General features: G+C 41.1%; 2 protein-coding genes across 6 annotated transcripts in view; one reads left to right on the top strand and one right to left on the bottom strand.

Annotated features, from left to right (window-relative positions):
- Positions 1-4,928, top strand: part of LOC110492019 (nck-associated protein 5-like) — a 49,773-nt gene extending 44,845 nt beyond the window's left edge. For all 3 annotated transcript variants that reach the window (XM_021565973.3, XM_021565972.3, XM_090202856.1), the window contains 4 exons: positions 257-332; positions 2,551-2,844; positions 3,092-3,240; positions 3,471-4,928. In XM_021565973.3, the coding sequence (XP_021421648.3) occupies positions 257-332; positions 2,551-2,844; positions 3,092-3,240; positions 3,471-3,734 (783 nt within the window). In that variant the 3' untranslated portion in view covers positions 3,735-4,928. The remainder of the gene's footprint in view (positions 1-256; positions 333-2,550; positions 2,845-3,091; positions 3,241-3,470) is intronic.
- Positions 4,929-4,992: 64 nt separating this feature from the next.
- On the bottom strand, positions 4,993-13,803 carry LOC110492021 (putative Bax inhibitor 1). Of its 3 annotated transcripts, none has more exons than XM_021565975.3 (10): positions 12,082-13,803; positions 9,107-9,194; positions 8,908-9,016; positions 8,654-8,774; positions 8,461-8,509; positions 8,267-8,364; positions 6,410-6,489; positions 6,168-6,268; positions 5,963-6,038; positions 4,993-5,845 (listed from the first exon to the last, which is right to left on the bottom strand). In XM_021565975.3, exons 2-10 carry the CDS (start codon positions 9,160-9,162, stop codon positions 5,822-5,824), a joined length of 714 nt encoding a protein of 237 aa, XP_021421650.1. In that variant the 5' UTR covers positions 9,163-9,194; positions 12,082-13,803; the 3' UTR covers positions 4,993-5,821. The 3 variants fall into 3 exon arrangements, with proteins under 3 accessions (XP_021421650.1, XP_090058984.1, XP_090058983.1); XM_090202858.1 differs by having other exon boundaries at positions 13,441-13,722; XM_090202857.1 differs by having other exon boundaries at positions 11,760-12,974.
- Between the last annotated feature and the right edge of the window lie 81 nt (positions 13,804-13,884).

The raw sequence follows: 13,884 nt of genomic DNA, 5'->3' as shown, positions 1-13,884 counted from the left end.
TGAACCACACTGAATTTGGTATTGATGTCTCCAACAACAAGGAAACTATTAACAACTCATTCTTGCATAGGTCACGCTAATGCTCAAAAAACTGATCTTGGTCCTGTGAACCCCATTCATTGTTGCTCAAGGTTGTATTTGTTACTTTATTATGTGTGGCTTATGTTATTATGTGATTATTGTTGTGTGTACTATGTATGTTTTTTTGGCTGTTATTTCACTTAATTAACTCTGTTTCTGTTTTTTCTTTACTCAGGGTTCAGAACATCTGATAAGCAACGTCCCCTCAGATGAGAATTTAGCGGACCTAGTTCACTACCCGCCCTTTGCAGGTAGGAAAATGGTCTGCTCACAATCCTTGTTGATGGAGGGATCCAGTCTTGCTTGTATTTAGTTCATCCTTACACTTTACATAATCAAAACAGAGAATATTTTACATTTCATAATTGCCTTTGGTACATACAGTTGAAGTCGGAAGTTTACATACACTTTGGTTGGGGTCATTAAAACTAATTTTTCGGGCCTCCCGGGTGGCGCAGTGGTTAAGGGCGCTGTACTGCAGCGCCAGCTGTGCCACTAGAGACCCTGGCTCTGTCGTAACCGGCCGCGACAGGAAGGTCCGTGGGGCGATGCACAATTGGCCTAGCGTCGTCCGGGTTAGGGAGGGTTTGGCCGGTAGGGAAATCCTTGTCTCATCGCGCACCAGCGACTCCTGTGGCGGACCGGGCGCAGTGCCAGGTGCGGCTGTCTTCCGTGTTGGATGGCGCTGTGTTAAGAAGCATTGCGGCTTGGTTGGGTTGTGTATCGGAGGACGCATGACTTTCAACCTTCGTCTCTCCCGAGCCCGTACGGGAGTTGTAGCGATGAGACAAGAAATTGGGGAGAAAAAGGAGTTAAATGTAAAAAAAAAATTAAAAGTTTTTCAAACCACTCCACAAATTTCTTGTTAACAAACTATAGTTTTGGCAAATCGGTTAGGACATTTACTTTGTGCATGACACAAGTCATTTTTCCAACAATTGTTTACAGACAATTCTAGTGGTTCAGAAGTGGTTCAGAAGTTTACATACACTAAGTTGACTGTGCCTTTAAACAGCTTGGAAAATTCCAGAAAATGATGACATGGCTTTAGAAGCTTCTGATAGGCTAATTGACATCATTTGAGTAAATTGGAGGTGTACCTGTGGATGTATTTCAAGGCCTACCTTCAAACTCAATGCCTCTTTGCTTGACCTCAAAGGAAAATCAAAAGAAATCAACCAAGAGCTTAGAAAAAAAATTGTAGGCCTCCAATTTCCAAACTCCTGAAGGTACCACGTTCATCTGTACAAACAATAGTACGCAAGTATTAACACCATGGGACCACGCAGCCGTCATACCGCTCAGGAAGGAGACACGTTCTGTCTCCTAGAGATGAACATACTTTAGTGCGAAAAGTGCAAATCAATCCCAGAACATCAGCAAAGGACCTTGTGAAGATGCTGGAGGAAACAGGTGCAAAAGTATCTATATCCACAGTAAAACAAGTCCTATATCGACATAACCTGAAAGGCCGCTCAGCAAGGAAGAAGCCACTGCTCCAAAACCGCCATAAAAAAGCCAGACTACGGTTTGCAACTGCACATGGGGACAAAGATCGTACTTTGTGTAGAAATGTCCTCTGGTCTGATGAAACAAAAATAGCTCTGTTTGGCCATAATGTCCATCGTTATGTTTGGAGGATAAAGGGGGAGGCTTGCAAGCCGAAGAACACCACCCCAACCGTGAAGCACGGGGGTGGCAGCATCATGTTGTGGGGGTGCTTTGCTGCAGGAGGGACTGGTGCACTTCACAAACTAGATGGCATCATGAGGTAGGAAAATTGTTGATATATTGAAGCAACATCTCAAGACATCAGTCAGGAAGTTAAAGCTTAGTCGCAAATGGGTCTTCCAAATGGACAATGACCCCAAGCATACTTCCAAAGTTGTGTCAAAATGGCTTAAGGACAACAAAGTCAAGGTATTGGAGTGGCCATCACAAAACCCTGACCTCAATCCCATAGAAAATGTGTGGGCAGAACTGAAAAGGTGTGTGCGAGCAGGGAGGCCTACAAACCTGACTGTTACATCAGCTTTGTCAGGAGGAATGGGCCAAAATACACCCAACTTATTGTGGAAAGCTTGTGGAAGGCTACCTGAAACGTTTGACCCAAGTTAAACAATTTAAAGGCAATGCTACCAAATACTAATTGAGTGTATGTAAACTTCTGACCCACTGGGAATGTGATGAAAGAATTAAAAGCTGAAATAAATCATTCTCTCTACTATTATTCTGACATTTAACATTCTTAAAATAAAGTGGTGATCCTAAGACAGGGAATTTTTTACTATAATTAAATGTCAGGAGTTGTGGAAAATTGAGTTTAAATGTATTTGGCTAAGGTGTATGTAAACTACCGACTTCAACTGTAGGAGCTATTAACTGAAAATGACAACATGGACATTTATCAAAATGTAACAAGTACAATTCCTCTCCTCTCTCTCTCTACCTTCTCCCCTCTCCTACTAGCTTCTGGAGCCTCCACTTACACACTAGACAGTGGCATTGGAACGTTCCCTCTGCCTGACTACAGTAGTGGGGCAGCAGGAAGAAGCCTGTCTAAGATGAGGGGGGCTGGAGCTGAGCATGGCTCCTCTGGTTCCCCAGGGAGGGTAGGAAGGAGGGCTAGGACCCTGGACAGAGAACCCTCATCCCTGGAGCAGTGCTATCAACCTCACAGAGAGATGACCACCCCGGTACTGTACGGGTCTGTACTGGAGGGGAAAGGCATGAACAGACAGACAGCTGGGGTCATTCATGAAGGTACAGTAGTGAGAAATATACATCACAATTCATAATATCAAATACATTATCACTGTATGTAATATGAAATATATCACAATACACTATATTAAATATTCAATACTCAAAAACAAACATATCATCATAAGGGTATAGCAATCTGATGATTTGGTATAGGAAAAATGTTAATGAGTTTTATACAATAACCATGTGCTTTATGTATGCCCTGTTTCATTTAAGACTCAAATGTATTTTGTAACCTTTGCAGACAAAGAAGCCTATGGAGCTCACATGCTGTCCCCCCACTCAAAGACCTGGACATTCCCCAACCTGAAGTCCGCTGCAGGGCCCACTGAGGTGTACCTGGCCATGGAGGAAGAGGTGGAGACTGCCCCCTATGTATCCCCATTCAGAGGGGTGAGTTGAAAACATGACAATAATGTCAGACTAACTATTTTCAATTTGAAATATGTGAATTCTTTACAATGATGTGCTCATGAATAATTTAGAATAGGATTATTAAAAATGAATTGTGGATTTGTGACATTTGTGAACTTTTTACAAATGACTATCTCTCTCTTCCCTCCCTCCTTCTCTCCCCCCTCTCTCTCTCCTCTCTCCACTCCTCTTCCGCCTCCTCCTTATAGAAGGCCTGTGGTCCCTCTGTCTCTCGTAACATGGACCCCAGCAGTCTGCCGGTGCCGGCCCAGACAGGGTTGAGCCGACGTGGGAAGATCCGCAGTACGCCCAGTGCCCCAGAGATGGGCCTTGGCCGGGAGACAGGCCTAGAGCTGGTGAGGGAGAGGCCTGAGGAAGCCCTCTCCCCCAGCCGACCCCAGGTCCTAGAGACCCCTGAGTCACTCAGTGACTCGCTCTACGACAGCCTCTCTTCCTGTGGTAGCCAGGGATGACAGGGGGAGGCAGAGAGACAGGTGCTTTGCAGATCTTACTGGGTGCTGACTGACGCACCTTAATAGAACATGGGATATGGACTGTGCTAAGATATACCCTTTTCACACTATCGTGTCAACCCGAATCACATTGGACTGGCTCGACTATTTCCTTTTCACATTGTCCTTTCCAGAATGGTTTCAGCTTCTATGGTGGATGCGTAACCAAGCCAGCCGGATACAACTTGGTTCGACCCAGCTTGGTTTGGCTCAGTATTGTGAAAAGGGTACAAGTGGCACTGGCCACCTTTAGAAGAATATGGATAAGGACTGTGATAAGATGGTCCCCTTAGGACTTACATGTATGCTTTCTCACCAGCTATGTTGCAAGGTTAACTGGAAAGAAAAACCTCTCCTCAGGATAACTACAACCCAAAGGATATAGACTATTCAGAATATCACTGTTTTATGACGGGAGGTAATTGGAAAGAACACACTCCGCTAACCAAAATAGTTACTTAAATCATTTTAGGATTATGAAATATCCGGACAAGATGACAATATCAAACATTCTCAGTCTTTGTTGAAATTGAATATGCCTTGTTCAATCTTACGCTGACCCTCACCAAAAGATCTTACTATATTTATTATAGACTACAGAGCGCTGAACACCCTGACCATGCAAGTACTTACCAATATGTCCTTCTCTTTTCTTTATCAGTTCAGACAATGTACTGATTCCGTTATCTTGAGCTCTTAAAAAAAATTAATGTTAATGTTTGTGATTTTTCGCTATTGAATAAATACATTACAATTTTGAAGTATAAAATGATTTGTTGATGGTGTTGTTCAGATTATGTCTCTGTAACTGCCAAGAAAGCTTGTCAGAATATGTTTTTAGTTTAGCTCACCATTCTTTGAAGGTAATAGACGCCAGCAATAATATTGTGAAAAAGAGATGTGGCTACATTATTGTCCAATTAATATGTATTTGTATTATTTATTTTCATGTTAAATCAACTCCACATAATTTGGGTAATTGTCCATTTTTTTGTAATATTGTGTAAATGCAGTCACCTGGCTAAAATAGATTCTTGTTTTAACGCTGGATGTCAATCTTGAACAGCCAAGATGTCAACATACTTTAAAAAATGTTTTTATGATTATTTCTTGTGTTCTCACTGAAGCACAAATAAATACAAGAAAATTGCACCATATACCTTGCAATTGAAATGTGTATCAGCATGTTTGCGTGCATGTACTGCAATGAAAAACAGGCATTTAGTTAAGTATTTTTAAATGTATTTAAATAAAATGTATCAAATTAGATTATCATAATTACACTTATGAAATGTGTTTTTCACAGTATACAGATAATCAAAACGTGAAAGAAAATACAATTTGGCACAAATCTTGCGAGAGAATGCATCGGCAGTTGGTTTATCTATTCTACAGCCTTGACCAGTCCTTTTTGTGCCGCAAAAGCTCACCAGTCTGACCATAAAGTGCACTAAATCTTCATGAAAAGGTCATCTGAATTACCAAAACGGTACCAAGAGATTGTTTATAAGGTTATTCTTCAAGGTAGCATACATACGTGGAGCAGGAGACAATAATAGAGATAGGTCTTAAGGAGTGGTGCTCAAGACTATCACAGGTCATGTCAGTCACATAACTTTCTATAAATTAAAACAAAAACGAATGCGGGGAATAGCACTGACAACGAACCAAAATATTATGACTTAAAATACAACAATGATTAGACTTAAAATACAACAATGATTAATCTCCAAAAGCTCAAAACAGTCCACTGAAAAATCTTGGCCAAAAGAATTCACAGTTCTGCGAACGAACGGAGGCCTTCATAGAACAACCACTCTCCCTACAGGACAAGCATCATCACTGCAGCAGTAGCTTAAAATACAGCCTTTTATCGTAACCTCCTTTTGCAAGCTCAAAACAAAGCAAATAAACAATATACCATAAGTTAACAAAGAACGACAAATAGTAAAAACACCAATAGCATTGCAGACCAGAGGCTTTGTTGCTGGTTCTGTTCCTTCTCACAGATCATTTTTTATTTGAAACTTCAATTGGATTTCTTCCATCTACTTCTTTTCTTTCTTCTTGTCCTGAAAATATAAAATATCACCATTTGCATATTGTGAAATGTGCTTACATGAGGGAAAAGTCAATTATATGATAGATTCATATTTTGTCTGTAAAAAAAAAAAAAATACAAAAATTACCTTCTCATTCATGGCAAGAAGAATCATGAGTTTTCTGAAAATGGCCACAAAGTCGAGGAACAGGTCCACGCAATGCCTTTCAAAAGACAGAAAAACATTTACTTCATTGCAATTACTTTATATATTATTTTCCCATTCTAATACATCAGCAAAGTAAAAAGCTTTACTACGACTGATTATTTGGTGAAATGTTGAAAAGACTCACCAGACGTAGTCCTTGTCTCCGTTCTCGGCTTTCTCAATGATGAGCTGAGTGTCGAACAGAACAAAGCCACACATAATGACCAGCCCCATGTACATGTGAGCCTGTTAGTGAAGAGAAGAGCTATGTTACACCTGGGTCACCTTGCTGAGACCTCACAATTATACTACACACTTCCAATGTATGAGTGGAATCACTTCACATCCAAGTCCCGAGAGAGATAGATCTATAAATATTTAGGCTACCTTGAAGAGTATTGCTGATCCAAAGAACATGTTCAACACAGACACAAGGAACAAGATGGACAATCCAGACATCAGAGTCCCTGAGAAGACAACAAAGAACACATCACATCAAATCAAAGTAGTAAATCGCATGGTAAAAAAATATGTATATACAGTGTATGTACAGTGCATTCTGAAAGTATTCAGACCCCTTGAATGTTTACACATTTTGTTACGTTACAGCCTTATTCTAAAATGTATTAAATTGTTTTTTCCCCCCTCATCAAACGACACAAAATACCCCATAATTTCAAAGCAAAAACAGGTTTAAACATTTTAGCAAATTTATTTTAAAAACTTAAATATCACATTTACATAAGTATTAAGACCCTTTACTCAATACTTTGTTGCAGCACCTTTGGCACCAATTACAGCCTCAAGTCTTCTTTGGTATGATACAACAAGCTTAGAACCCCTGTATTTGGGGAGTTTATCCCATTTCTCCTCAAGCTCTATCACGTTGGATGGGGAGCCTCGCAGCATAGCTATTTTCAGGTCTCTCCAGAGATTTTCGATCAGGTTCAAGTCCGGGCTCTGGCTGGGCCACTCAAGCACATTCAGAGACTTGTCCCGAAGCCATACCTGCCTTATTTTGGCTGTGTGCTTAGGGTCGTCCTGTTGGAAGGTAAACCTTTGCCCCAGTCTGACATCCTGAGTGCTCTGGAGCAGGTTTTCATCAAGGACCTCTCTGCACTTTGCTTCGTTTATCTTTACCTTAATCCTGACTAGTCTCCCAGTCCGTGCCGCTGAAAAACATCCCCACAGCATGATGCTGTCACCACCATACTTATACCATAAGGATGGTGCCAGGTTTCCTTCAGACGTGACACTTGGCATTCAGGCCAAAGAGTTCAATCTTGGTTTCGTCAGACCTGAGAATCTTGTGTATCATGGTCTGAGAGTCCTTTAGGTGCCTTTTGGCAAACTCCAAGTGGGCTGTCATGTACCTTTCACTGAGGAGTGGCTTCCGTCTGGCCACTCTACCATTAAGGCCTGATTGCTGGAGTGCTGCAGAGATGGTTGTCCTTCTGGAAGGTTCTCCCATCTCCACAGAGGAACTCTGAAGCTCTGTCAGAGTGACCATCAGGTTCTTGGTTACCTCCCTGACCAAGTTCCTTCTCCCCCAATTGCTAAGTTTGGCTGGGCGGCTAGCTCTAGGAAGAGTCTTGGTGGTTCCAAACTTCTTCCATTTAAGAATGATGGCGGCCACTGTGTTCTTGGGGACCTTCAATGCTGCAGACATTTTTTGGTACCCTTCCCCAGATCTGTGCTTTGACATTATCCTGTCTCGGAGCTCTACGGACAATTCCTTCGACCTCATGGCTTGTTTTTTTTCTCTCACAAGCACTGTCAAATGGACCTTAGACAGGTGTGTGTGCCTTTCCAAATCATGTCCAATCAATTTAATTTACCACAGGTGGACTCCAATCAAGTTGTAGAAACATCAAGGATGATCAATGGAAACAGGATGAACCAGAGCTCAATTTTGAGTCTCATAGCAAAGGGTCTGAATAGTTATGTAAATAAGGTGTTTCTGTTTTTTGTTTGTTTTTTTCAACATTTCTAAAAACCTGTTTTCTTTTGTCATTATTGTGTGTAGATTACTGAGGGAAAAAATTCAATCAATTTTAGAATAACACTAACGTAACAAAATGTGGAAAAAGGTGTCTGAATACTTTCCCGAATGAACTGTATATATCTTGACTAAATTGACATAAATTCTGTGAAATAGGTGAATGACTTATGCTCCTGAAGAGCAAAAGGGTTTATGTTAAGTGAGTTAACTAGGCTACTGAATAGTGTAGAACATCTTTGTACCTCCCAGGTAGAGGTAGCTCCTACGCTTGGCGTACAGAGCACTGAGAGTGAAGCAGATGAAGATGATGGAGGTTCCGAGGAAGGCTGTCACAATGACGCTAGAGAGACCAGATAGGCAAAGACACGTTCTCTTGACTCTTCAATTGAAAAACAAACAGACTTAAGAAATTATTTCCAACAATATTCAATAGCACCTTGGGTTAATGTTAATGACAAAATCCATTGCCGGTCCAAGACCAACACCTGGTGAGAAAGAAAAAGTCAATTTGACTGACTAGGCATATTGGCCATAGTGTTCTTCAATCAATATTGAGTTTTTGTTCTAATTATACTGAGATATTACAGTCAAGAATAGTCAAAGATTGCTGTCTAGAGCCCTGAGTTTACCTGTGAAGAAAGCAAACCCTGCAAGGATAGCCAGTCTATTCTTCTCTGTCTCCGAGTTGTGTGGCGTCATGGACAACCAAACCATCATGCCCAGGGAACACAGAAGTGACAGCAAACCACCCTAAAGGAATATGATAAAGCCAGTAGTATTTTTGATTAGATATCGCTTCACCATTGACTAACATCTATCTGTTAGTTACTCTCTGTTAGCCAATGTTTGTCTATTATTATGGGGTGGTGTGCTTACTGTTTACCTGAAAGAGCCGTGTGACAACATGGACATAGGAGCCTGCTGCAGCCACGAACATGCACACTGCCAAGCTGGAGTAGACATTCTTCAGGTGTAACTGGGTAGAGTGGGAACTGGGGGAAACAACATTGAGTTAACCATGTCAGTAACTTACAAACAGAGCAGTATTATTTGCATTGGAAACTTGATTTAGGTCTGCTTACATTTGGGAGAACTTGAAGAGAGCATGAAATCTGATGCTGTGGTGAAATATGTTCATATTGAGGCAGGATTCTGAGATCTGAGACAGATCTAAAAACAAGTCAAAGTTATTGTGTTGATGGTGGAAATGACATAGATTGATGTAGCTGACGTTACCAATGATTCTTGACTGTAGCTATCCGTGCCTTAGCCGGGCAATTGCATAGTAAGGGAATTACACTGAAACTCCGATTTTTTTTAATGCCAAACAAACACAATTGATTTCAAAAAGTTTACCAAACCATATGCACAATGACTACATTGAACAATTTGCACAGTAAACAGAGCAGCCAACTCTCCCACATCACGCCACACCTCATATCTCACGCATTGAAAAGTACTGCATTTATTTTCTTAATTAGTCCATTGAATACGTTTCAACTGTGCTCCAAATCGTTTTGAAATCGTAGCATCTGCGCCTGCAATTTAACATTGTGAGCGGTGTTACCATTGTCCTGGTTTACCACAGCACTGTTAACCGTTGCACAATGAAGCATATGATTGGTCTAGTTATGTAAGGGATCAGGGGGATTGGGTGCGCGTTTTAAAGAAACGTCCCTCAACATTAGTAGAGTGACGCTGAATGGAGAGAGAGAGAGAACGGTATCGGGTGACTTTATAAAACTGGAAATAGAGCAGCACAGTAGCGCTGTTTTATGTTGTCAACACAATTAGGTTGCTGTTACTCCCGTCCATATTGCAGAATGCAGCCTTTTGACAGCATGTACTAAAATCGATTTAATCCACACTTGCATTTTCTTTTAGGCTGTGACAACGAAAAGGCAGCAGACAGACCTACAGTATGTTTTAGCAGGGAAGTTTGGTAGAGGGATCTGAACTATGAAAATAATTTAGTCAAACAGATTGTGAACCCAAAAGTGTAAATTTGATTCTAGAAGGGGGACAATAAATAGAAAAATAATTTGGTTAGGTGTTAAGGGCAGATTTATGTAATCTTGTTTTCATTAGTTTTTATTATCTATTTACTTTATTTAGTCTGATCAGTGGTACAATTCTTCTGCTTAACAATGGGCTAAAATATAGGGTAATTAGTGTGCTTGTTAGCAAAACACTACTGTTATTCCACACACGGGTTTTATCATTCCACTTCTTCATTATTTTTCCAGTGTAATCACATATTTGAAATCTGATATGCCTAATTGTCTTTGAAAATTAATTATATCAGGCTATGTATTTTTGCAGCCCTTTATGGACATTTTTGAATGCTCCAGGCCTAAAATATAAATGTTGAACATTTTAGTATTTGTGCACATGCTAGGCAGAGATGGTAGGGGGATTCACATCATATTTTGTCTATGTAGAGTAAGATGATGGCAAGGATCTTCAACTAGTTTGCATAAACTACCTGAATATCACTGCATCGCAGCACTAGCTGTGCCACCAGAGACTCTGGGTTCACGCCCAGGCTCTGTCGCAGCCGGCCGCGACCGGGAGGTCCGTGGGGCGACGCACAATTGGCCTAGCGTCGTCTGGGTTAGGGAGGGTTTGGCCGGTATGGATTTCCTTGTCTCATCGCGCACCAGCGACTCCTGTGGCGGGCCGGGCGCAGTGCGCGCTAACCAAGGTCGCCAGGTACACGGTGTTTCCTCCGACACATTGGTGCGGCTGGCTTCCAGGTTGGAGGCGCGCTGGGTTAAGGAGCAGTGCGGCTTGGTTGGGTTGTGTTTCGGAGGACGCATGGCTTTCGGACCTTCGTCTCTCCCGAGCCCGTACGGGAGTTGTAGCGATGAGACAAGATAGTAATTACTAACAACAATTGGATACCACAAAATTGGGGAGAAATGGGGGTACATTTTTTTTTTTTTTTTTATATAATAAAAAAATTAAAAAATACGATTTAAAAAAACTACCTGAATATTCATTAGATTATCCTTGAAGGTTGGGTGATTGAGAAATGAATTGTTAGAACAAGAACATTTTCAAACACTCAGCTTGGGAAACATAGATCAAGGGTGGCCAACACTCCTGAATTGCATGCAGGGTTTACCCAGATTACAAAATGTTTGTGTCCTTACCTTGAAAACAATATATGGAGAAGGAAACTGAAATATATGATTTGGTTACCCACTGCCATCAAGCATTAATATTAGTATTTCCTGAGCAGAGCCTTTGAGTAGTGGTAAAACTCCCCAGCATGTGCCCCATACAACTTTCCACAACAGGAATCAATCCCTGCTTCCAAGCTTCCCACTGTTTCTCCCATTTGCCAGTCTCTCCATCAAATGATATTACTGTCTTAATAGTGTCAAACCACTTCAAAATTATTATTTTTAAATTAGACTTTCAATTTCATCCCCCCAAAATCTCAAAGTAACAAAGTTGTCAAATGTTCAAAGCATCCTGAATACACCTGACCTGTGGTTTTTAATAGCCACTCTGGTCATAGGCCTAAGTCATGTCAAAATAAATATAATTGCAGGAAATTAGCTTTAAAAAAATTCAATTTTCCTGGGGGAGAACCCCCAGACTCCCAATCTAGGAGTTGTGCCATGGGAAATTCAATTCATATAGCAAATCTCAACACAAGCTTTCTTCAAAAGTTAGCAGCCCTGAATAAATAATAACAATACAAATATTTACAGGAAAAAAATGTACCGTAATTATGTTGCCAATCTCTGCCAGTTTGATTATGTAACCAAACTTTGTATCTGCACAGTTCTTCTTGTAAATGTGTTTTTGTCAAATGTTCGGAGGAAATTGTTAAAAGTAGTCTTCGTGCATAAAGTTGTATGGTTTGTTAAACTTTGAAACCAATGGTTTTTATTAGTAATTTTTTAAGTTAAAAATCTAAGTCCGTTAACGTTACCATGGAATTGTCCAGCTACGTCGTTAATTTAATGTTATTCTAGCTAGCTTGAATTTAAACTCAAATACTAACTAATACATAATTAAACGTTATAACGAAGAAAATACATACCTAGATAGCTTTATTTCTTGTATTTTATTTGTCTCTACTTTTAATTTTCTTCCTTGTTTACTAATTGTAGCTACGTGTCAATCGATTTGAGTCTCAACGTAGCAACATCATCACGTAGCAACAATTCTTCAATAGTGCACGCCGCCACCAACTGTACTGGTAATGAACCGAATAAAAAACTAAAATAATAATATAATAATCATCCTCATCATACAAAAGACGAAAACGTCGCTAATCCGTTGTTGTTATTTGTCCCCTGATTGCCATAGCTCATGGTTCCTTCTACTAAGGCTACACTCGTAAAAAAAAAACTACCCCATTCCACTACTTTGACCACGACACCGGCCTGAGAGGACAGGACATCACAACTCAACACACCCTGTAACACTTCTGAAGTCAAATATCGTATACCCAAATGCTTCTCTGCACCACAACATCTATTTTCTCTGATTTACATTCAATTTATGCGGTACAGTTGATAACCATAGCTAAAAAGCCAACCTTACTGAAGCACATATCACTCGTTGACCTATCCCTCTATGCTGGCACAGATCCACTAATCACAGGCATCCTCTCAGGACCCTTGAACCATCCTCCTCTACTTTCTTCACTGCCTCAGCATACCGCACCTGCACTACTCTGACTCTGGCCACCTCCACCTGTCTCTCTCGCACCAGACGGACACTTCCCCACCCCTACAGTTGACACACAACTTTATCCAACGAAACTACACAATCCTCTGTCCCGTGTACTTCTGCACAATTCCCACATCTTGAAAATGTCCTCCTACATACTGCTGTTACGACTTTAAATGGTGCACCTGAAACAGCGCAGTGGATTTAACACAAAAGCCCTAACAGGATAACTGATATCCTAAGATGACTTTGTCGAGTAAAGACTCAAAACTCAAAAGGACTGACAGCGACTCCTGTTTCACCACCGGAACTGCGTCGCACCAAATACGGCGGTCGTCACAAACACCAGGAAATCTTCGACTTCAATTGCTCCACCTCCACACTTAACGCTACCCCAGAAAACACTAATTTCAATGGTGCCATGTTCCTAAGAGCAAAGCGAGATAACATATATTGACCCAAGTTGCGTGACACGGAGAGCCCACTCCCTCTGGTCAGAAGAAACACAAACAAATATCACAAGTCTACTACAGGTTGCCTTCACTGATTCAACTGCACCCAACTAATTTCCCACCAAAAATGGATACGCCAAAAGGCAAGGATCCACTATCGCAAAGAAAAATCCTTCCTACTGGACCCGATACTTCTTTATCGTGCTCGGGCTCCGAGCTCTTCATCACACCTTCCACTTCACTTAACTCGCCCTCATTCACTTCCATTTCACCTCCAGAACTCGGTCTGGCGCACGTTTCGCTGTTTGAACTTGACACCAATCTTCTTCAACACTCCATCTCCATTTTTGACGCCATCTTCCTCAAATTCAGCTCCGACCTCTTCTTCATCTTCTTCCTCATTTCCCCCCTCCCATTCCTCCTAAGAAATCGACCTTTCTGTGTCCGTCCCAATATTCCACTCATCCCAACATTGCTTGCGGCCCACACTCATCTCGACACCAGCCTTGAAGCTGTCCGCTCTCTCTCTTTCCCTCGGCGTCCGGAGCTATAGCAATAGCAAGCGTACATGCTTGTTTTCTCTCGCTGTCACCCAAAGACTTTGCTTATTTCGTAGCAAAAAAATATGTACATTTCTGTATATTATATGCCTCAAATCCAATGGGATGGACATATGTTTTAAATTTGTAATACAAAACATTTCACAATCTCTACAA

Source organism: Oncorhynchus mykiss, chromosome 16 (genome assembly GCF_057628025.1).
Source record: "Oncorhynchus mykiss isolate SJ-2025 chromosome 16, ASM5762802v1, whole genome shotgun sequence".
Taxonomy (NCBI): Eukaryota; Metazoa; Chordata; class Actinopteri; order Salmoniformes; family Salmonidae; genus Oncorhynchus; species Oncorhynchus mykiss.
Note: the sequence above shows the minus strand (reverse complement) of the source record. Positions and strands in the feature narration are given on the sequence as shown.

Coding starts and splice junctions, on each gene's coding strand:
- LOC110492021 (XM_021565975.3), bottom strand. CDS start 9,162: ATGAACATATTTCACCACAGCATCAGATTTCATGCTCTCTTCAAGTTC. Junction 9,017..9,106: donor CTCTTCAAGTTCTCCCAAAT/GTAAGCAGACCT, acceptor TGTTTCCCCCAG/TTCCCACTCTACCCAGTTAC. Junction 8,775..8,907: donor TTGTCACACGGCTCTTTCAG/GTAAACAGTAAG, acceptor ATATTCCTTTAG/GGTGGTTTGCTGTCACTTCT.